The sequence below is a fragment of the Oryctolagus cuniculus genome, chromosome 2, assembly GCF_964237555.1.
Source record: "Oryctolagus cuniculus chromosome 2, mOryCun1.1, whole genome shotgun sequence".
Lineage (NCBI taxonomy): Eukaryota > Metazoa > Chordata > Mammalia > Lagomorpha > Leporidae > Oryctolagus > Oryctolagus cuniculus.
Window position 1 is genome coordinate 82734978 of NC_091433.1, and position 19253 is coordinate 82754230.

The 19253-nt window shown below is 38.4% G+C and overlaps 1 protein-coding gene across 15 annotated transcripts in view; it reads left to right on the forward strand.

Annotated features, from left to right (window-relative positions):
* LOC100008920 (pro-neuregulin-1, membrane-bound isoform) overlaps positions 1 to 19253 on the forward strand; it is a 231320-nt gene that overhangs the window by 184458 nt on the left and 27609 nt on the right. For 13 of the 15 annotated variants that reach the window (XM_008252178.4, XM_002709546.5, XM_070068530.1 and 10 more), the window contains one exon: positions 8264 to 8393. In XM_008252178.4, the coding sequence (XP_008250400.1) occupies positions 8264 to 8393 (130 nt within the window). Of the gene's footprint in view, positions 1 to 8263; positions 8394 to 19253 lie in introns of those variants that run through there. The other 2 variants (XM_017339050.3, XM_017339054.3) reach the window with 1 other exon arrangement.

Below are 19253 nucleotides of genomic sequence, written 5' to 3' on the forward strand. Positions count from 1 at the left end.
GAAATTTTATATTCATATAAAACTGTCAGTGATTTGTAGAAAATATATAGCAGAACTGTGTTATTGATGTTAGATTCTTAGTTAAGAAGAGGTTATCAGCTTTGTGAAGAAGAAGAACATGTAGCTTTCTTGTAACTCCACCCAGTCAGCTACCCACTGTGGGAAGACACTCTACTCTCCTTTGCAAAGCTGGGACATACTCCACGGCATTACACCTCTGCGCTGTTGCCCTCTTAGAAGTAGTAGACCAGGAAGATGAGAGTATATCATGAGTCAAATGCACTGCCAGAAGAAAAGAAAAAAAAAAGCACTCAAATGTTTGGAAAATAACCCTCCCAACCATCTTATTTTTCTGAGGATAACACTGGCTAGTGATACGGTGTTTGCTCAGCAACTGGGAACTCAGAATCTGCTTTCTGTTTAGCTACAAATGACATCAGTGTTACATCAAAAATTATAATTTTGTTTTATGAGGAGAGACATCCAGAGGTCACTGTTCATTCTGCTGAAGAAGGAAGAAATAATATCAGGGTCTGTCCAGAGAGTGTGTAAGGGAGAGAAGAACCTGGGAGCATTCTTTTTAATCTACTTCAGCCCCCATATACATTTAACAAAACAGAAAACAAGCATTTCCTAAATCACTTGTGTGACCTTGGCCAGCCTTCCCCCGTGCACATTTATGAATTCATAGCTGGAGGTATTTTATTAAATGTGCAGAGCTGTTCTTTTTGAGGTGATTTATATCTTCCTTTACAATGTGGGATAAATCATAAACTATGCTAAGGTCCTTTTTCTAGTCCTACCATTCCATATATGTTTCAGTGATGCCCAAGCCCAGGTTCATCAGTTCAACCAGTTCATCCCCCTCGGTCCTTGGTGTTAAGTTGCCACCTTCTAGGCAGTCTGCAAACCTCCGGGTGTTTCTGACTCACTGGACAAATCCTGAAGTTCATGAAGTAGGGTGGCCACTTCTACTTTAGAACATTCTGATTCTGTGGGTGGCCTCACGACGACGGTCTTTCCTGGCTTCCTTTCTGCTCTTTAGCAGGGTTCGCCAGAGGAGAGGTCAACTTCAGTCCCAGGATTGGCCCTGGGAACTTCCAAGTCAGTACAGGTCTCTCTCATCTTCTCCTGTCTTTTTTTTCCCCCTATCCAAGCACCCATTTGCTATTCAGCAAGGGATTGAATTACAGCTCAGAAAGAAAATGCCAACCCAGAATGACAGTGCCTCGGTGGCTCTGTGTCTGGCTCTGGAGTTTTCCTTGGAGGAGCCGCAGGCTGCACCTTGGCACCCAGAGGAGCCGCCCTAGGTGGCTCAGCTCTTCCTGCCCAGCTTCTGCCTCCTCCTCTGGAGCCACCTCTGCATTCGTCCCCAACAGGAGCTCCAGGAGCTTTTATTACCAAATTGCAAAAGAGCTCTGTTCTGAGCAAGAATAATTTCAGATCTTTTTTTAAAAACTGGGCATAAGAAAGCATGCAGATTTCTAAATACACAGACACTGAAGATATCACAGGTAAGATTTTAAAAAATCTAATTTTGTAGTGATTGGCACTTAATATTAGAATATTTAGAATGTTGCAAATTTGGGTATTTCGTTGAGAAAACTAAATAGACGTATTTAGTTAAATTTTCTGCAAGTAAATTATTAAGGATTCTCTGGAAAAAAAATGCTGGTAAACACTCATTCACTCTGGGCAGAACGGAACTAATAATTGCTCCACGGGGTATGTACTGTTTATTCCTGCTAATTGTCAAAGAAGAATTGAGTGCCTTTTTTATCTGTAATTTGCATTTGTGTAATGGTCCCAGACTGTTGCTGATGTGTACTTCACTGATAAGGAAAACACCACTTCAAACAAGCAAGAAAGCCTGCCATCCTTTTCAACACTATATTCTTAGCCTGCCTTGAGCAGAGGGGAAAAAACAAAAACAAAAACAAAAAAAATAAAAACTGGCACTCCACAGGAAATACTGTGTGATTCCATGGGAAAATATTTTGTAATGAGCAGCAAAAACACTTAATTATTCCTCAGATTCTTATTCTATATATCTAAAGAAGTAATTCCTAAGGTATAAACAAAGCGTGTTGTATTCCATATCCTGTGGACCATCACACTATTTAAAATGTTATAACTTTTAAACTGTTATGCTAACACATAGTACTATAAATATATTCAATTAATGTAACTTGGTAGTTCAGTCAAATATTATGGAGTTGTTTAGATTATGAAAGTGAAGAATAAATCTTGAGCTTAACTAGTTTTCTTTTAAATTGTCCTTCAATATTTTATAAGCAAATTTATTGGGTATAACCTATTGAGAAGCAATTATAATAAAGTTAAAATATACTAAATTATTGTCTTTTTACTTATTGCTTTACAATCATTCAGTGATTCAATATTCGTCATGTCATGTTGCATTTTGTAGACTAATTTCCTAGGAAACAGTATCTGAGGCTTGAATATATATAATCCCAGAATCTGGGCAGACATTGGCAGTATCATCAGTTATTGAGTTGCAACTGACAAAGCATTTCAGCAAACTTCACTACAAATCTTGTGGTACCTCATTTTTGCACTGAATTTCAGGAGGGCAGGTAGCTGAGCAGAAGTCACAGAGAAAGTAATTGGCAAAATTAAACTTTGGACCTGTTTTGGTTTTTTTTTTTTTTTTTTCATTTAACTTCAATGTTCATTTAAATGCATTTTATCTGTAAGAGTCTCCCTTTAAGTAGAATTGCTTTCAGCCTACATTAAAAAAAAAAAAACTTTCATTCATTTATTTTCATTATATTTGAGAGAGAGAGAGAGAGAGAGAGAGAGAGAGAGAGAAGTTCCTCCACACACTGGCTCACTCTCCAAATGCCTACAACAGCCAGGCTGGGCTAAGTCACCCAAGAGCCTGGAACTCAAACCAGGTCTCCTACAAGGGTGGCCAGAGGCCCAAGTATGTGAGCCACCATCCACTCTCTCCCAGGGTATACATTAATGGGAAACTAGAGTGGCCAGGACTTGAGCCAGGCACTCTGATATGGGGTACAAGCATCCCAGACAGCAACCTAACCTCTGTGCCAAAACCCCAGCTCAGAGGTCTTCAAATCTTTAACCCCACTTGCTTCACTTGATATCATTGTGTCCTGCACATAATAGGCAGACATGTAAGAAGTGAGGGAGGGAGGAAGAAAGTGAGGAAATGAGGCAGGGGGCGGCGGCGGGGGGGGGGGGGTGTTAGGAAGGGAGGAGGAGGGAGGCAAGGAAGGAGGAAGATGACTTGTTGTGTGGTGGAGCACTTTGGGATCCCCATATAGTGATCTTGGTCTCCAGATCCTCAGGCAGCCTCCCTGGGAGTGATCACTAGTCTTGACCAGGTCTACAGGAAAATACTCCAAAGTGCATTCTGTAGTCATAAGTTGCTGCTTTATTGACACTTTCTTCCTTACAATACTGTAAGGAATACTTTCCTTGCTAACATGCAAAAGAAAGTGTGTTTGGGATGATGTGTTCATAGACATGGCAAACATAAAGCAGTGAAGTCATTGTTAGCAGTGTCCTAGTAGTTGTTCATTTTTTAGTGCTAGTAGAACATTAATTCCCAAACAAAGCAGAGGGAGACAGGTGTATTAAGCCCTAAATGATGTCTGTTTCACCTCCTTCCCAGAACAACCACTGGAGGTCATCTGTTATGTATGGAAAAAAATTCTGCCTGGGAAACTTTTAGCTTTGCTTTTAATAAAGTGCCCCTACAACCCTACCCCACCCCAACCCCGCAGAAATGGTGTTTGCATAGCTTGATGTAAGACTTGCTGTGTCTGTTTCATTATTTCCCGACACTTACCAAATGGAGGGTGGGAGGAAGGGTAGGAGGGAGGGAGGGAGGGAAAGAAGGGGAAAGAGATAGAAAATCTTCCATCTGCTGGTTCAATCCCCCAGTAGCTACAATTACCAGGGCTGGGCCATGCTAAAGCCAAGAGGTAGGAACTCCATCTGGGTCTCCCCTGTGGGTGCATTAGCAGGTAGCTGAATCTGAAGCAGAACAGCTGAGACCTGAACCAACGCTGTGATGCGGCATGCTGGCATCGCAAGCAGTGGCTTAGATAGCCCTGCCAAAATGTCAGCCCCTATTTCAAGTTTTAACATGTATTTATTAATCTTAACATATTTTGATAATTTACAGAATTAGTAAGTCTCAGAGGTAACGTGCTGGATCTGTCTCTTCTATCTCTACTTTTAATTATTATTTTACAGTGTATATGGAATTTCTACATTTGTGTGTGTGTGTGTGTTGAGGGAGGAGGGGGTGTTGGTGTTGTTTTTAGTAAAAGCCTAAGGATCTTTTTCGAGAAGTCTGTGCAGTGTCTGCAGCTCCGCTTGGGTGAAGGGAAATCCTTCGGAACCTGTCAGGGATTCAGACACCGCCAGGGTCTGTGGGAGGTTGATGTCCTCTGCAGAAATGTATGGTGACAGCACACTGCAGGTGGTCCATGCTGCGCTGCTCAGCGGCCAGAAAGGATACCCTGCCCAATTTGTCATCCCTTGGAATCTTGTCAGCAGCTGAAAGTCTGAAGCACAAAACCTTGAAGACTGAAGGCAACTTCCTTCCTGATTATTTTTTTGGAAGCAGTTGTCTTGGATGAAAATATTAATGCATAGCACATAATTAAACATGTTTTCACATGAAAATATAGTATTATGTTAAAATTAGATGCCGTGGGAAATAGAGAAATGTTGTCTGCTCCATGATTTTAAAAGCAACTTTTATTTTCTTTCCGATTCAGTTGTTAAAGGATAGCTGATAATAGATGCTAAAATCACCCCCTCTTCACTCTCATTCCTTTTGTTTGTAGACTTGTGAAACATATCTTGAAATGCATTTTGAAAAGGGATTTTTGTTGGAGAAATTAGAAAATTGACCCAATTGTAGTGTTCAATAGTAGATTCAACAATAGCATCTTTGAAATCCCAAGTTTTCCATTGTCAAGCTTCTTATCTGGTTGAAAAATACAAAATTAAGGCTCTTCTCTCACCCATTAATAACTTACTGTTATTATCAAATGCTGTTTTTGTGCTTTTACCCAGATTATCAATAATTCTGCAAAAAATCCTCTAAGAGTATAAATATCCTTATTTTCTAAATGGGAAAATTGATCACCTGGGTGGCGGTTAAGTGACTTGCTGAAGGACACAAAGCTAGTAGGAGATGGGATTTGAAGCAGATCTGTCTCCAAAATCCAAGTTACTTTGACTGAAAAATTCATCCCCAGAGCAGTGAAAACGGTCCACCAACATGCGTTCACCTTCAATAAGAGGCAAGAAAGGTTATGAGTAATTCAGAAACTGAATAATCAGATGTTGAGTACTCGACCCTGGTAGAATAATGATCAGGAAGAAATCAAAAATCACAACAAAATGCACACTTTCTAAAGAAATGGGCACAAAAGGCAGAAGGGAAAATAATATATGAAAGAAAGGGAAAAAAAAAGGAAATGAGTTTCCAAAACTCCCCTAATAAAGTAGAAATTAGCAAGGAAGACAAATAGCTAAAAATCTAAGAATGAGTCAGTAGACAATAAAAAAAATTGTCTAAAGCTGGATATTCTTTCCGATAGAGTAAGTAAAAATTTCACTGACTTGTTTCTGGTTTTGCTTCTTATCCTAATAATATCAGTAATGAGCACTGTGTGAATTAGACTGTTTTGAATAGGAACTGAGCACTGTCTGTGGTGTCTTGAATGATGTTCAAGGAGGGAGAGGTTCTGAAACTCAGTACCCTTGAAGCCTCAGCTCAAGTTATAGCTTCATTGACTCCACAGACCAATGGTGTAGACATCAGTTTCTTTTCTTTTTTTAAAGATTGATTTTGGCTGGCGCCGCGGCTCAATAGGATAATCTTCCTCTTGCGGCGCCAGCACACCGGGTTCTAGTCCCGGTTGGGGCGCCAGATTTTGTCCCGGTCGCCCCTCTTCCAGTCCAGCTCTCTGCTGTGGCCTGGGAAGGCAGTGGAGGATGGCCCAAGTGCTTGGGCCCTGCACCCCATGGGAGACCAGGAGAAGCACCTGGCTCCTGGCTTCGGATCAGCGTGGTGTGCCAGCCGCAGCAGCCATTGGGGGGTGAACCAACGGAAAAGGAAGACCTTTCTCTCCCTCTCTCTCTCTCTCACTGTCCATTCTGCCTGTCAAAAAAAAAAAAAAAAAAAAGATTTATTCATTTGAAAGGCAGAGTTACAGAGAGAGAAGGAGAGAAAGAGAAAAGTATTCCATCCACTGATTCACTCCCCCAAATGGCCACAATGGCCAGGGCTGGGCCAATGCAAAGCCAGGATCCTGAAGCTTCTTCCAGGTCTCTCACATGGGTGCAGGGGCCCAATCACTTGGGCCATCCTCTTTTGCTTTCCCAGGTGCATTAGCAGGGAGCTGGATGGGAAGTGGAGCAGCCAGGAGTCAAACTGGTGCCCATAAGGGATGTCCGCACTGCAGGCTGTAGCTTACCCACTACACCACAACACCAGCCCCAGTGGCGTCATTTTCAAATTCACTTCCACATAGCTGTGAAGTTTGACAAGTGAATGTAAACATTTTCACATAAAGATGTTGTAAACCCAAATGAAGGCTGATTTCAACCCCTAATTCAAAAGAGTAAATTTTATTTTTATCCTACTTCATTTGACATTCTCAGAGATGCGGAACTGTCTTTCCATTTCCTCAAAAGTTTTATGGCAATCAGCCATTCAAGAGTGTTCTTTTGAATATGAACTAGAACCGAGCAGAAACTTTTAGCAGAATGGCTTCTGATCTACATGTGAATATATATTCAATTATAATTTTTTCATTTGGAATTGATAAGCCACCTTATGTTTTTCTTTGCTATACATACTATCTAAAAATGGAAACAAATCGGATGCAACTAGAAACCATTATGTTTAGTAAAATTAGCCAGTCTCAAAAAGACAAATGTCATATGCTTTCTCTGATCTGTGAATACCAAAAACGCATAAGAATGAAATGGTCATTTTGGGATATGATTGTAGTTTTTAGCCCTTGTTTATATTCCTGTGGGATTGTGATCTCCCTACTTTTTACTTGTTGAATATTATGGCTAGTAGGGAATTAAGCCTGTGAATATAGAGTGGGTTAAAATTATGGCTTTGCAAAAACTGATGAAGAGAGGGGAGGGAGGGAGTGAGGGAGGAAGGGGCATGGGGAAGAGAAGGGGAGTGGGGGAAGTGTGGTTGTCTTCTTGGAACTGTACCTATGGAATGCATAAATTATTTATATTTATTTATTTTTTATATTAATAAAAATTTTAAATTGAAAGCCACTGTACATATAAAGCATTAATTTCCAAAATGAATATTATTATAAATTATAAAATGAATAATATTATAAATTAGTTGCCATTAAAAACTGACATCCAAATTAAGCTGCATTGACATGACCTTGGACCAGTACCTTTGAGTTTTCCTGGAAAATGTGATTTTCCTTCATGATGTTAGAGCTTCTCTTTTTCCAGCTACCTTAGAGGATAAAGCATTGGTTGTAAAAAATGTTGTGCCTTTTTCCTATTTAATTATAATTAAATTTTTAAAAAAGGTTATTTATTTGAAAGTCAGAGTTACACAAAGAGAGGAGAGGCAGAGAGAGAGAGAGAGGTCTTCCATCTGATGGTTCACTCCCCAACTGGCCGCAACGGCAGAAGCTGGGCCAATCTGAAGCCAGTAGTCAGGAGCTTCTTCCGGGTCTCCCACATGGGTGCAGGGGCCCACGGATGTGGGCCATCCTTTACTGCTATCCCAGGCCATAGCAGAGAGCTGGATCGGAAGTGGAGCAGCCAGAACTAGAACCGGCGCCCATATGGGATGCCGGTGCTTCAAGCCAGAGCATTAACCCACTGCGCCACAGCACCGGCCCCATCATTAAATTAACTGTATAATTACTTATTGTTTTAGAATTGGACTCCACAAGGGTACATCAGAAAGTTCATGGAAAAGTAGAATTAAAGGATAAGTTTATTTTGGTGTAAAAATTTTTTTAAATCTATGCATAGAATTTAAATAAATAAATCTATGCATAGTTTTTGGTCCATTAAATGCATTCTAAGTACACACAAATAGTCCTTAACTTCTCTCCTATTGTTTGCCAAGTCTGAAAGTTTAGTGAAGTTCACTCTATATCATGTGAACATTTTCACCTAAGAGAGTGTAAGAGTGAAATCCGCTTAGACAGGGAAATATGGACGTAAACCTTCTTCTGTTCTCTCTCCTCTCCAGCCACATCGACGTCCACCACCGGGACAAGTCACCTTGTCAAGTGTGCCGAGAAGGAGAAAACTTTCTGTGTGAATGGGGGCGAGTGCTTCATGGTGAAAGACCTTTCAAATCCTTCACGATACCTGTGCAAGTAAGGAAAGAAACCCTCTGTGTGGCTTACATCCATACCTGCTTATTCTGGATGATTTTGTGTCTCATGATGGATCGTTGCTTTTTTCCGATTCCGTTGCATCCTGTTGAATAATGCCATTTTGTTTGTAGAGTGTTTTGGAGCATTAATAGCATTTGTCACTCCTGTGTTTTATCCAGAACTGGTTTTTGTTCTTTTCAGCATGTATGGGTTTTTTTGCTTTTGTTTTCTGGCCTTTGTATTTATAATGCTGCTTTCATCATGGTTTTCTTCATTGTTACTCAAAAAGAGTTGTGTGAATATCACAAAACCCTATGATTTTTGATACCTACTTCTCCATCCAGTGCATAAATTAAGCTGTAAGATAATGTTCCTTTCTTATCCCAACGGTCACCTGCAGATGAATAGTTCAACTAAGAAGCATAGAAGATCACTGACACTTGGAATTATCTTATAGTTTCATAAGTCTTTTTTAAAAGACTTACGAAAATGCATTTAGGGCTGATACTGCTAGTGGTCAAAAAGCAAATGGCTTCTATTTGGAAAAGCACTTAGTGTGTGTAGCCTCATTGTATGTAGAAAGCAGCGCTCTTTCATGCTCTGCTATTGCCTATAGATACACTATAATGGCTGTTTCCTTACAATGTCCTGGAGTGGCTGATGTGCCATTAGGAAGTATCAAATTCTCTTAGCAGGCAGCATTAAAACAGTGACATTGTCAGTATATTAAATATTTAAACCTGTAGTAAAAATGTGTGAGTCCCATTAAAGCACGTGTTTATTGTGTCATGAATTTCATATCTACAATTGATATTTATTCCATAGATGGTATGTGGATTCATAATTTGAAGCGAGTAGAAGGTGTTTAATATCTGTTGAAATGTTGAAAAATATACATTTATTTTGCTGTTGACCAATAGCTGTGTCCCAGAAGCAAGATATTTTAAAAGCAATTCCTTTAAAAATACAGTGTAGAAGATCTAACAGATCTTGCAGGCATTCTATGATAGGAAATGCACAATGGGTACATTGTTATAAGGTAGCAATGTTTATCCTAAAGCAGGAAAAACCATTCAATCATAAAAATTGTCTCTTGTTCTAACACATCGGTATGTGACTTAACTGTTGATAAGAAAGAGCAAGTCTAGTAGAGAGGCAGTTGAATTATGAAAAAGAATAATTTAAAAGGATTACAAAATAGTTAACAAGGCTGTTTTCTTTTTACATTGTACAAATAGGATCCAATGCTTATGTGTCAGCTCTAAGAAAGTCTTTATTTTTGGAAGTAATGAAGTGTATCTTCAAAGATGTATGTTTTTAAGTTAACACAAACATATACACCATCAATTCATTTATTTATTTATTTATTTATTTGGCAGAGATACAGACAGAAAACTCCCACCCACTGGTTCACTCTTTAGATACCTGCAACCCCAGGACTGGGCCAGGCTGAAGCCAGGAGTTTGGAACTCTGTCCAGGGCTTCCATGTGAATGACAGGGACTCAGCTACTTGAGCTGAGGAAGCTAGAGTAAACAGTGGAGTTGAGACATAAACCTAGGCAATGCAAAATGGGAAGCAGGCATCTCAGCCTGTGTCTTTTTAGTAGTCCAAACACCTGCCCCACCACACACACACACACACACACACACACACATTCAGTTTTGTAGAAAATGTTCTGCCTCTCCCAAAGAAGTTGAAGATTGCGCTTCTATGTAGTGGGAAGCATGGGACCTCATGGCTGTGACCTCCTGCCTTCCAGAACGGCTCCTTGCAAGTAGGAGAAGAACCAAAAGTTTATAGCTGATGTTTAAAAAATAAATATGGTCAGTTAGAGTGAATAAGAACTATGGAATAGAAGGTTAGAATTCTAATCTCTTACTGAATTTCCCCTTCCTAGAAATAGGTAATAGTAATAAGCCAAAGTAAAATTATAGGTAACAGTCTTACAAAACTTTTACAGCAAGGCAAATATGAGAGTGTGTAGAAAATCATTCCTTTAGGATCTGAATGATCTCCTATGACTGTTTTATTGTTTAAAAATTAATTGACATTTTGATCATTAAAACATTCAAATCTATCTGGCTGTAGCAGAATAATAATTTGTCACTTTTGATGTTTGTTGTGCTGGTTTGCAGTAATTACAGCACAAACTGGCACCCCATGTTCATCATAGTGAGTTGGGATGAGTAAATTTTATAGTTTCCCGCAAGATTTTCTCTGATAAAAATAGAAAATACCAGAAGCTGAGAAATATCATCTCTAAAATATAAGATTCACTTATTATATGGAGAAATCTTGTTATTCCTTGCTAATCTTAGGCATACAATGGAATTGTATTTTCATAAGTATCCCTGAAAGGACATTTAAAGTACTTTAAATTCTTCCCCTTTTTAAACAATTAGTACCCATTTTATCTATGTCTCTAACCTTATTTCTTTAGAAAAACAGCTGAGACTGCTATATTCTAATTATCATAATGAAATGTGATCATTTTTCATCACAGCCTTTGCAGATTTACAAGCTGAGTGAAACATATGATAGTTTCTGAATACCTCTAAGGAGCCAGTGCAATCATTTTTCACATATTAATTTCAGCCATTCTGTAGCCCTCCCCTATCTCATACAAAACTTGCAATCACATAACTGCTGTTCATTTGGCCCATTTGGGTATTATGTCAAGTACTATAATTTTTCCTCACCCATACAGTTTCTCATTAAATTTTAAGCCAATCCAGAAAAAAAGAGCAAATTTGCTTTATTTTTTTAAGTGTGGAAATGCAATGCATATTTCTCTCCTAATAATTATTAAGGTAGCAAACCCAAGTTAACTGTCTAGTGGATGATACCAGCCTTGTATTCTCAGAAAAACTGCATATTTTTAGTTTTGTTCTTGTTATTAGAATCTTTTTTGAAGGTATTAAAATTATTATTTGATCTCATTGGAAAGAAAATCTCTGATATCTATGATTTTTATAACATATTTTCCATCTTTTGGACCATTAGTCTATCAAAGCAAGCCAACACCTTGAGGGAAGAATTGAAGTATATTTAACCTCCAGAATACTATGGACCTTTTTTTGTTAAATGAAAGTGTATTTTTTTTAAATTTCTATATTAAAAACATCTATAACATTAAAAAAAATCACGACTCAGAATTTTAACAAAGGCATATAATATACCATGACTTATGATAATATATTGTTCACTAGGCGGCTTGAATAGAAACAGAAAACATAAAAATGTTGCATTGGCTCATCATGGCCCTGTCTATGAAGCCAGTTCATAGTTTCCATATGGCCCATCTGTCTAGAGCAAAACATTGTTGAAGCATGAGCCACATCGTTGAAAATCAGCTTTATCCCTGACCAAAGACATGACTCAGAAACACCACAGGCATAGAAATTTCCAAGTAGTCTCCCTGGTCACCTAATCCACTGTTGTCTTCTTGGGAGTTGGAATAGAAGATTTTACAGCAAATCTCTTTGGTCTCTCCGTTTAGAACAAGGTGTTCCAAATGGATTAACCATATAGCAGTTACACACTTCTCTGAGGAGAGGTTTGCTGCTTACTCAGACCTCACCCTGGGGAGTGTGTGGGGATTTCAGTGTTGGTTCTCATCTTTTATGTTTTTCTTTTCTCCACAGTAATTTAAAATTTATCCTGGGGAAAATGGTTACTATTCCAGATTATATAAACACAGGAAAAGAATCATTCTAATTTTTTTTACCCTCTGATGCTCTATGTAGTTATGTGGTTCAAAGAAACCAAGATCATTTGAACATGAAATTGTCCAGATTTTCCTGTTTGTCTTTCTTCTTAGTTCTTGAATGAATATTCTCATATTTGCTCTTCTCTGCAGTTTTAGAACTATTTTAGAAGATATTAAGGTCTATTTTTTATCAAAATTACTTTATATTGGCTGTGTTTATAAATCTGAGAGCTGCCCAATGAACAGATGCGGCTTCATCATGTGGGGATTAGAGCTTTAACCACTAATTTTGGTGAACCGTCTAAAGTCCTTCCACTTCGACTCTCTGCACAGTATGTTTATAACAGAGTTAATATATTCTCCAAATTTTTTCTCAAGGAGTCAGTGAAACTAAATGAGTTCATTGCTGCTAAAGTACTTTTGTAACTTAGGAAAGCAAGATTTTTTGTCTCCTTCTAATAAGAAGTAAATTGTGGTATTACTTTCTCTCTGTAGACATTGGAAAAACATAAACACCTCTTATCAGACTGTGTTATCATGCTTAATCCATACTTTTTCATTTTACGTAATGCTCGCAATTTCTTATTTGGTTTGCTGAGGCCACCAGCTAGCATTACAACTTTTCAGTTGACAGGTCATTTCATATCTCTGATCATTAGCTTCATTATATGCAGAAACAAAAAGCAAGCAAACTAAGACATATGGGTGGTGCTTGTGCTTTCAATGGATTTTAATGATTATATAAAATTTATGTTTATGAAACTATATAGGCTCTTGTTGCACTCAGTATTATTGTAAGACACAATTATGAGCAACATGTAACTATAGGAGATAAAGTCACAACAAATATGTTGCAATAAATTAAACTCACTTAGTGAAATCTAACTTAGAGTTGTGTATAGAATAGCTGTAAGCCAGGCATTTTTGGAAACACAAAGAAAAACCATTGTCTTAGGGTCCTGGGAACTTTGTCTGTTTAAGAAAATGAAATAATTGAAGAGGCAAATCAGTGATAATAAATATATTCCTAATACTGCGATGCTGATTATTAGGGTAACTAGAAAGTAAAGATGGGAAGGAAAAGACTGTGGTAAGTTAGGAGGGATTTCATAAACACAGCCATCTTTAAGGAGCCTTTCCTCTCTCTCAGGCAGAAATGGAGGTTGCAGTCATCTTTTTAGGTGCTACATGCCAGTGCTCCATTCTAGGGAATAAAATGAACAAACAAAAAACCCAAGAGCTCAGTTTATGAGAGCCACAGTCACCTGTGGAGCTGGAGAGTGACACCGTGAATATAGCAGATGTTTGGGGGAGGAGGGACCTGTGTATAGGTTTGAGCGACTTGGCCACTAGGTAAAAGAAAAGTCAGTGCTGTTAATCAGACTTAAGGTTTTATAAAGTACTGGCACAATGATGATCATATAACATAATATTTATTTGTAACTGGATTACCACAGATAAACAAGGGGATGATGATTCAGATCCACAGCTGTGTCCTGCAGCCTCGGTGTGTTGGCTTTAGAAAGAGAGATGTAGAGGAGATAAAGGAGATGCACTGGGTTAGAAGAGCATCCAGACCAGAGAACACACTGCTAACTCTGCTCCACCTCTAGCCCTGGAAGAGCTCCTTCTTCAGAATGGGTGTTCCCTTGCCTTAGCACCTTGTTCTTGCATGCTGTGATGTTCACAGTTAGAGACAGTGTTTGAGAGAGAGAGCGGATGGGACTCTGTGGATCTAGATGCTGACTTCTTCATACAACCACGTTTTCTATTTCCTTTGTGATCCGCATAGTTCTGGAATCCTGCTGTTACCAGGGATTCATAGGCTCAGTGTGACCTTGACTCACCCAGGCAGATTGAAGGAAGCCCTTTTGTTTTTTGTAGGAACCCATTTAGATTCAGTTTGGCCTAAAATCAGGTGCATTGCTGAGCAAGCCTTGCTTGCTTCCTTTTTTCCCATCTATGTATGTTGAACTACTAGGAGAATGGCCCTGTGCCCTGCTGAGGATACATGCTAAACAAAACCATACTGGTCTGTCTTGTGGAGTCTGTAGGGTACTGAAAATAGCAGTCGTGTTTCCAGTAATTAATTTGATGATAAATTATAGATGTGCCAAGTGCCATGAAGCGATATTTAGGGAGCTAAGGGAATGTACAGTAGGGACCTGAACTAGTCAGAGGCAGAGGCCCTATGAGAAAGAAAGCGATACAGTTCTTACCTTGAACTGTATATGGTCTATTTAAAGTGCACACTTGTGAAATATTTATATTGAATAAGTAAAAGTGGTCATTTAGATGTTTCATCAAGGCTGGTGGAATGGAGGGACTATTCAACTCCCCTGAATCTGTGAGCTGTTGGATGAGGAAGGGAAGTACAAATTAGCAGTCAATATGTCGTTTGTGTCACAGTGATGCGTAGATACAGGGGGACGCGGATTGATCCCATATCCGATGAAATCGTTTGACCCCCAACTTAAGGATACATCATGCAGAGTAAACACTGGCCAGGGTTTTTGTCTGCAGATGAACACTGCAGAACAAGCTGTACAAACAGAGCTTTAGGAAGGGCACGAAGGTTCAAACAAGGAGGAGCTAATTCATAAACACTGCCACCCTCCTTATTGAGATTGTATGTCCTGAGCCTTGAAAAACAACATTTGAGAGTTGGGATGACTTAATTTTTTTTTTCTCAATGTTTACTCAGGAATCTAGTGGGGCCTCTGTATGTATGCTGTTATCTCATGGACTGAAAACTAGTCCCTAGCTGATAATAAAAAAGAAAAAAAGAGGAGACAGTGATGGGAGGTATAGCTTGGATCTGAGGGAAACATTATTGGAACATCTTATACTTAATATTTTCTTTAATGATGTTGAAGAAAGTATTCCCTCGAGGAAATAAATGTCTTTTGCAGATGAACACTAAAATACAAATTAGAAAAGCATATACAGACGTCAAGAAATTTCACTTGAAGGTAGATAACGAAATGAGGTTCATCTTGGAAAAATGCAGACTAATCATAACAATGCACTTGGGAAAGAATAATCTACAATACAGACCCTCAGCCAGTGAGTGGGCGAGTTCTGGCCAGAATACTGAGCTGGCTCGGGGGTCAGAGAAGTCCGTGTTTGCAATGTGATACTGTAGAAAGAGCAGCACGATTTGTGCTGGTGCAGACGCTGCCAACCTGCATTTGTTCAGTGAGAGACAAAGGTCTTGGCGTCTCATGCTTAAACCCACCAGTTTCCCCTGATACATATTTATTTCCATGTCCATCTTCTTCAGGATCAGCACCAAACAAGTCCTTTCAAATGTTGTGCGTTGTAGAGGGAACTGTCACTGCTGGCACTGAGGAAGAGGGAAAAGACAGTAGGATTCTTCTTTAGACAAAGTACTCTTAAAATTGTCCAGACATTTTATTGTAGGCTGATGATCAAAGAAGGAATAAAGTCGCTGACTTTATCTCCATTTTGCCTGCACAAGGAGGGCCTGATGGAAACTGAAGCCAAAAAATAAAGAAACAAAAGGCTACCTAGGGCTTGACTGTAAATTGGCAGTAAATGATCAATGTTTTATAAAATCAGCCAACCCTAAATAACCAAAAGTTTCTTGGGCTGTTTGAATATCTTTGAGTAGTCTGTAACAAAAAAAAAAAAAAATAGGAAATGATTTATTATGTTAGGATATTAAAAAAACAATCCAAGCATGAACTTGTTCTCAAAATACATGCATATAATTTATTCTACGGTAAGCATGTCAGGTTATTAACAGTATATTATAATTAAGAACAGTTCTTATAATGAATTGTTATGTCCTTCATTTAATGATCATATTTAAAGGTATACCTAAAAAGCCATGGTTTGAAAGGTATAGAAAACTTAATTATTAGGAATTTCTTAGTGGCTGAAGGGAAATAGAGTACCCTGCAACTCATTTGAAGTTTTGGATCATACATGTAAAGTTATAACACTAACTAAATCATACCTCTTCTCACTGGGATAAAGCAAATTTGTACATAACCTCCATTTGTATATTTTTATGGATTTTTTAAAAATGAAACTGTTTCATCTGGATCTAGGTAAAATTGGAGTATGAGGATACTCCAAAAAATTCATGGAAATGGCATTAAAAGATAAGCTTATTTTGGTGCAAAAAATTTTTGAAATCCATTCACCTGAGGAGGTCTTCAAAAAAGTTCATGGAAAATGAGTACTATGAAAAACTATGCACAGATTTCAAAATATTTTGTAAGGAAATTATCTTTTAATCCCATTTCCCACAAACTTTTAAAGTCCCCTTGTATTTTAATAAATGCTACTTCAAAACAAATATTCTTCTCCACCCACCCAAAAATATAGTTTCTATTTTGCAAGTGCTGGACACAAATCTTGGTTAGTAGATTGTTCTGCTTTATTGAGTCCTAGGTAAACTGATATTCCAACATTAAGATTTAAATTTGACATAATGCACTAAGTCTTAAGGAATCATAGAGTCTTTTTCAGATTACAAAAAATTATGTTAAATGTTTTTATTTTGGGAGTTTCTATTTAAAATTGGAAGTACACAGAGTAGAGTTTCCCCTAAACTACAGAAGGCAGGTGTCCACTATTGACCTTTACCTTGCAAGTCCATTGACTGTATGAAGGTCTCTCTTGACACAATCGGACACCACAGTCGGATCTCAAGTTAGTTTAACAGACGTTTTGTGAGAGGCCTTTGTATGCCAGGCATGGTGCTAAGCATTAGAGACATAAAATGATCCGGACATAATCCCTGTCTTCACAAGCAGATCAACACAGGTTAAGTGCAGTGAAAAAGATCAGGATGGGGTGCAATGCAAGAGTAAAAAAGAGAATCCTCACCCAAAATGTGCAAGTGGAGGAAGGGGAGGGTGGAAGAGAGTTTTCTAGGTTCAGACAAAACAATGGCTTTTCATCCCCCCAAGAACAAATATAGAACAAGGACTAGCATGTTGAGAGTGAATACTGGGCATTTTGGACTAGTAGTTAAGACACCCACCTTCCCACATTGGAGTACCTGAGTTCAGTACCTTCCTCTCCTCCTGACCCCAACTTCCTGCTAATGCAGACCCTGGGACACAACAGTGATGGCTCAAGTAGCTGGGTTCCTGCCATCCCATGGGAGACCTGGATTTCATTATCAGCTCCTGGTTTGGAAGTGACCTAGTCCCCCGGCTGTTGTGGACATTTAGGGAGTGAACCAGCAGATGGAAGTACTCTGTCTCTCTTTCTCTCCTCTCTTTGTTCCCCCTCTCAAATAAACAAATAAATATTTTTAAAAAGAGTAAATACTAAAAATTTTTAATTAAATAAATGGTATAGATACTTTTGAAATTGCAACAGGTGCTTGATTATTATGCAAATTTTTAGATTCTTCTAAGAAATAAAATTCTTAGAATTTTCCCAGGCCCATGCCAGAACACATTGTTGAAAATCAGATTAAGTTTACCATATTCTTATTTTACAGGGCTAATAATAGAAATGTGTCAGAAACCAGAAAATCTCCCTATTCCGTTAGAAATCATTCCATAAAATGTTTGTTGGCTTTATAGATTGAAATCATTTCATTTGCATGTGCTTTTTCTACACAGTCAGTGCAGGAAGAAGTTTGCTCATGCAGAACCTTCTCCTGTTTCTGCCTCCAGCTGTCTGGTTTGGCAACAGCTCTAGATGTCTGTGAAAGTTACATAATGACTTCAGATGCTGATACTTGAATTGCTTGGGTATTTGCAATTTGTTTTATCTCTATGAATGCCTTAAAATGCATTCTATAAAAGATGATTTTGAGAAGCCCTTGGGTTCCTAGTCCCTAACTCGTAATATCTTATAAAGAAGTGGTGTTGGGGTTTTCTAACAGTGATTTCATGTTAGGATGAACCTCAGGTTCTAGAACTTTCATAGTAAAGTAGATTTTAAAAAAATTTCACTTCACTTAATTGAAAAGCAGAGACAGAGACAGACAGATATCTCTAATCCTCAAATGCCTACAATGTCCAGCTGGGTCAGGCTTAAGCCAAGAGCTGGGCACACCCTTCAGGTCTCCCATGTGGGTGGCGGCAGTGACCTGACAACTTGAGCTGTAACCTGTTGCCTACCAGATATGTTTTAGCTGGAAGCTGGAATCAGAATTGAAGCCAAGGCTTGATCTAGGCAGTCCAGTATGGGATGCAAGTGCCCCAAGTAGTGTCTTAACTTCTTTGCCAAATGCCGTGCCTAAAGGAGATCTTTGATAATCACTCTATTAAATCCCTTCATTTTATTGCTGAGGAAAACGAGGCCCAGTATATCCAAATGACCTGCCCATGTCCAACCAACAAGATACCGTGGTTCCAGAATAGAGGGCTTCCACTTCCATATTCTCAGTCCAGGGTCCCTTACATCTTGAACTTTGATGTACGTACAACTTTCTTGGAGAGCTTGTTGAAATGAAGAGTCTTATCCAGTAGTTTCTGCATTTCTGTTAACAAGCTCCAAGGAGATGCTTGAGGATGTTGGTCCAAGGACCATACTTTGAGTAATCGTAGCGTTTTAAACACTAATAAGTAACACTAAGAAAACTCCTCTCCCAAGTGAAGGCAAACAGATATAGCTGATAATTCCAAAAAGAATCAGCAAACCTTGAATGGTACTAGTATCAGTGCACCAAATATCGTATATGCTCTTATAATAGAATAAGCTGCCATCCCATAATTCTAGATTCCTACAAAACATCATGTTAGAAGTTCATAAATATTAGAAAAATGACTGGGTGAGATTTTTGACCCCATTTATGTCACATGCCCTCTGATCATCAAACTGGCATATTAGATGCCTAAATGACAGTTTTCTCTTACGGAACTCATAATTTCTCAGCTACTTGTGTATTTTATATATTAAATAAGGGTATTTCTCACCTTAAATGCTCTCTCTCTCTCTTTGTTTTCTTCTCTCTCTCATACACACATCCAGCCTATTCAAATATTTTACATTATATTCTTTATATGAAATGGATGACTCTATTATCAATGTAAGAATTTTTATTTTTATCAGGAATATAACAAATAAGATGAAATCATCTTCATAGAATATATCCTTAATTCTGGAATTACCTGCTTTAATAGACTATATGTCTGTATGGGTTTATAGTCCTGA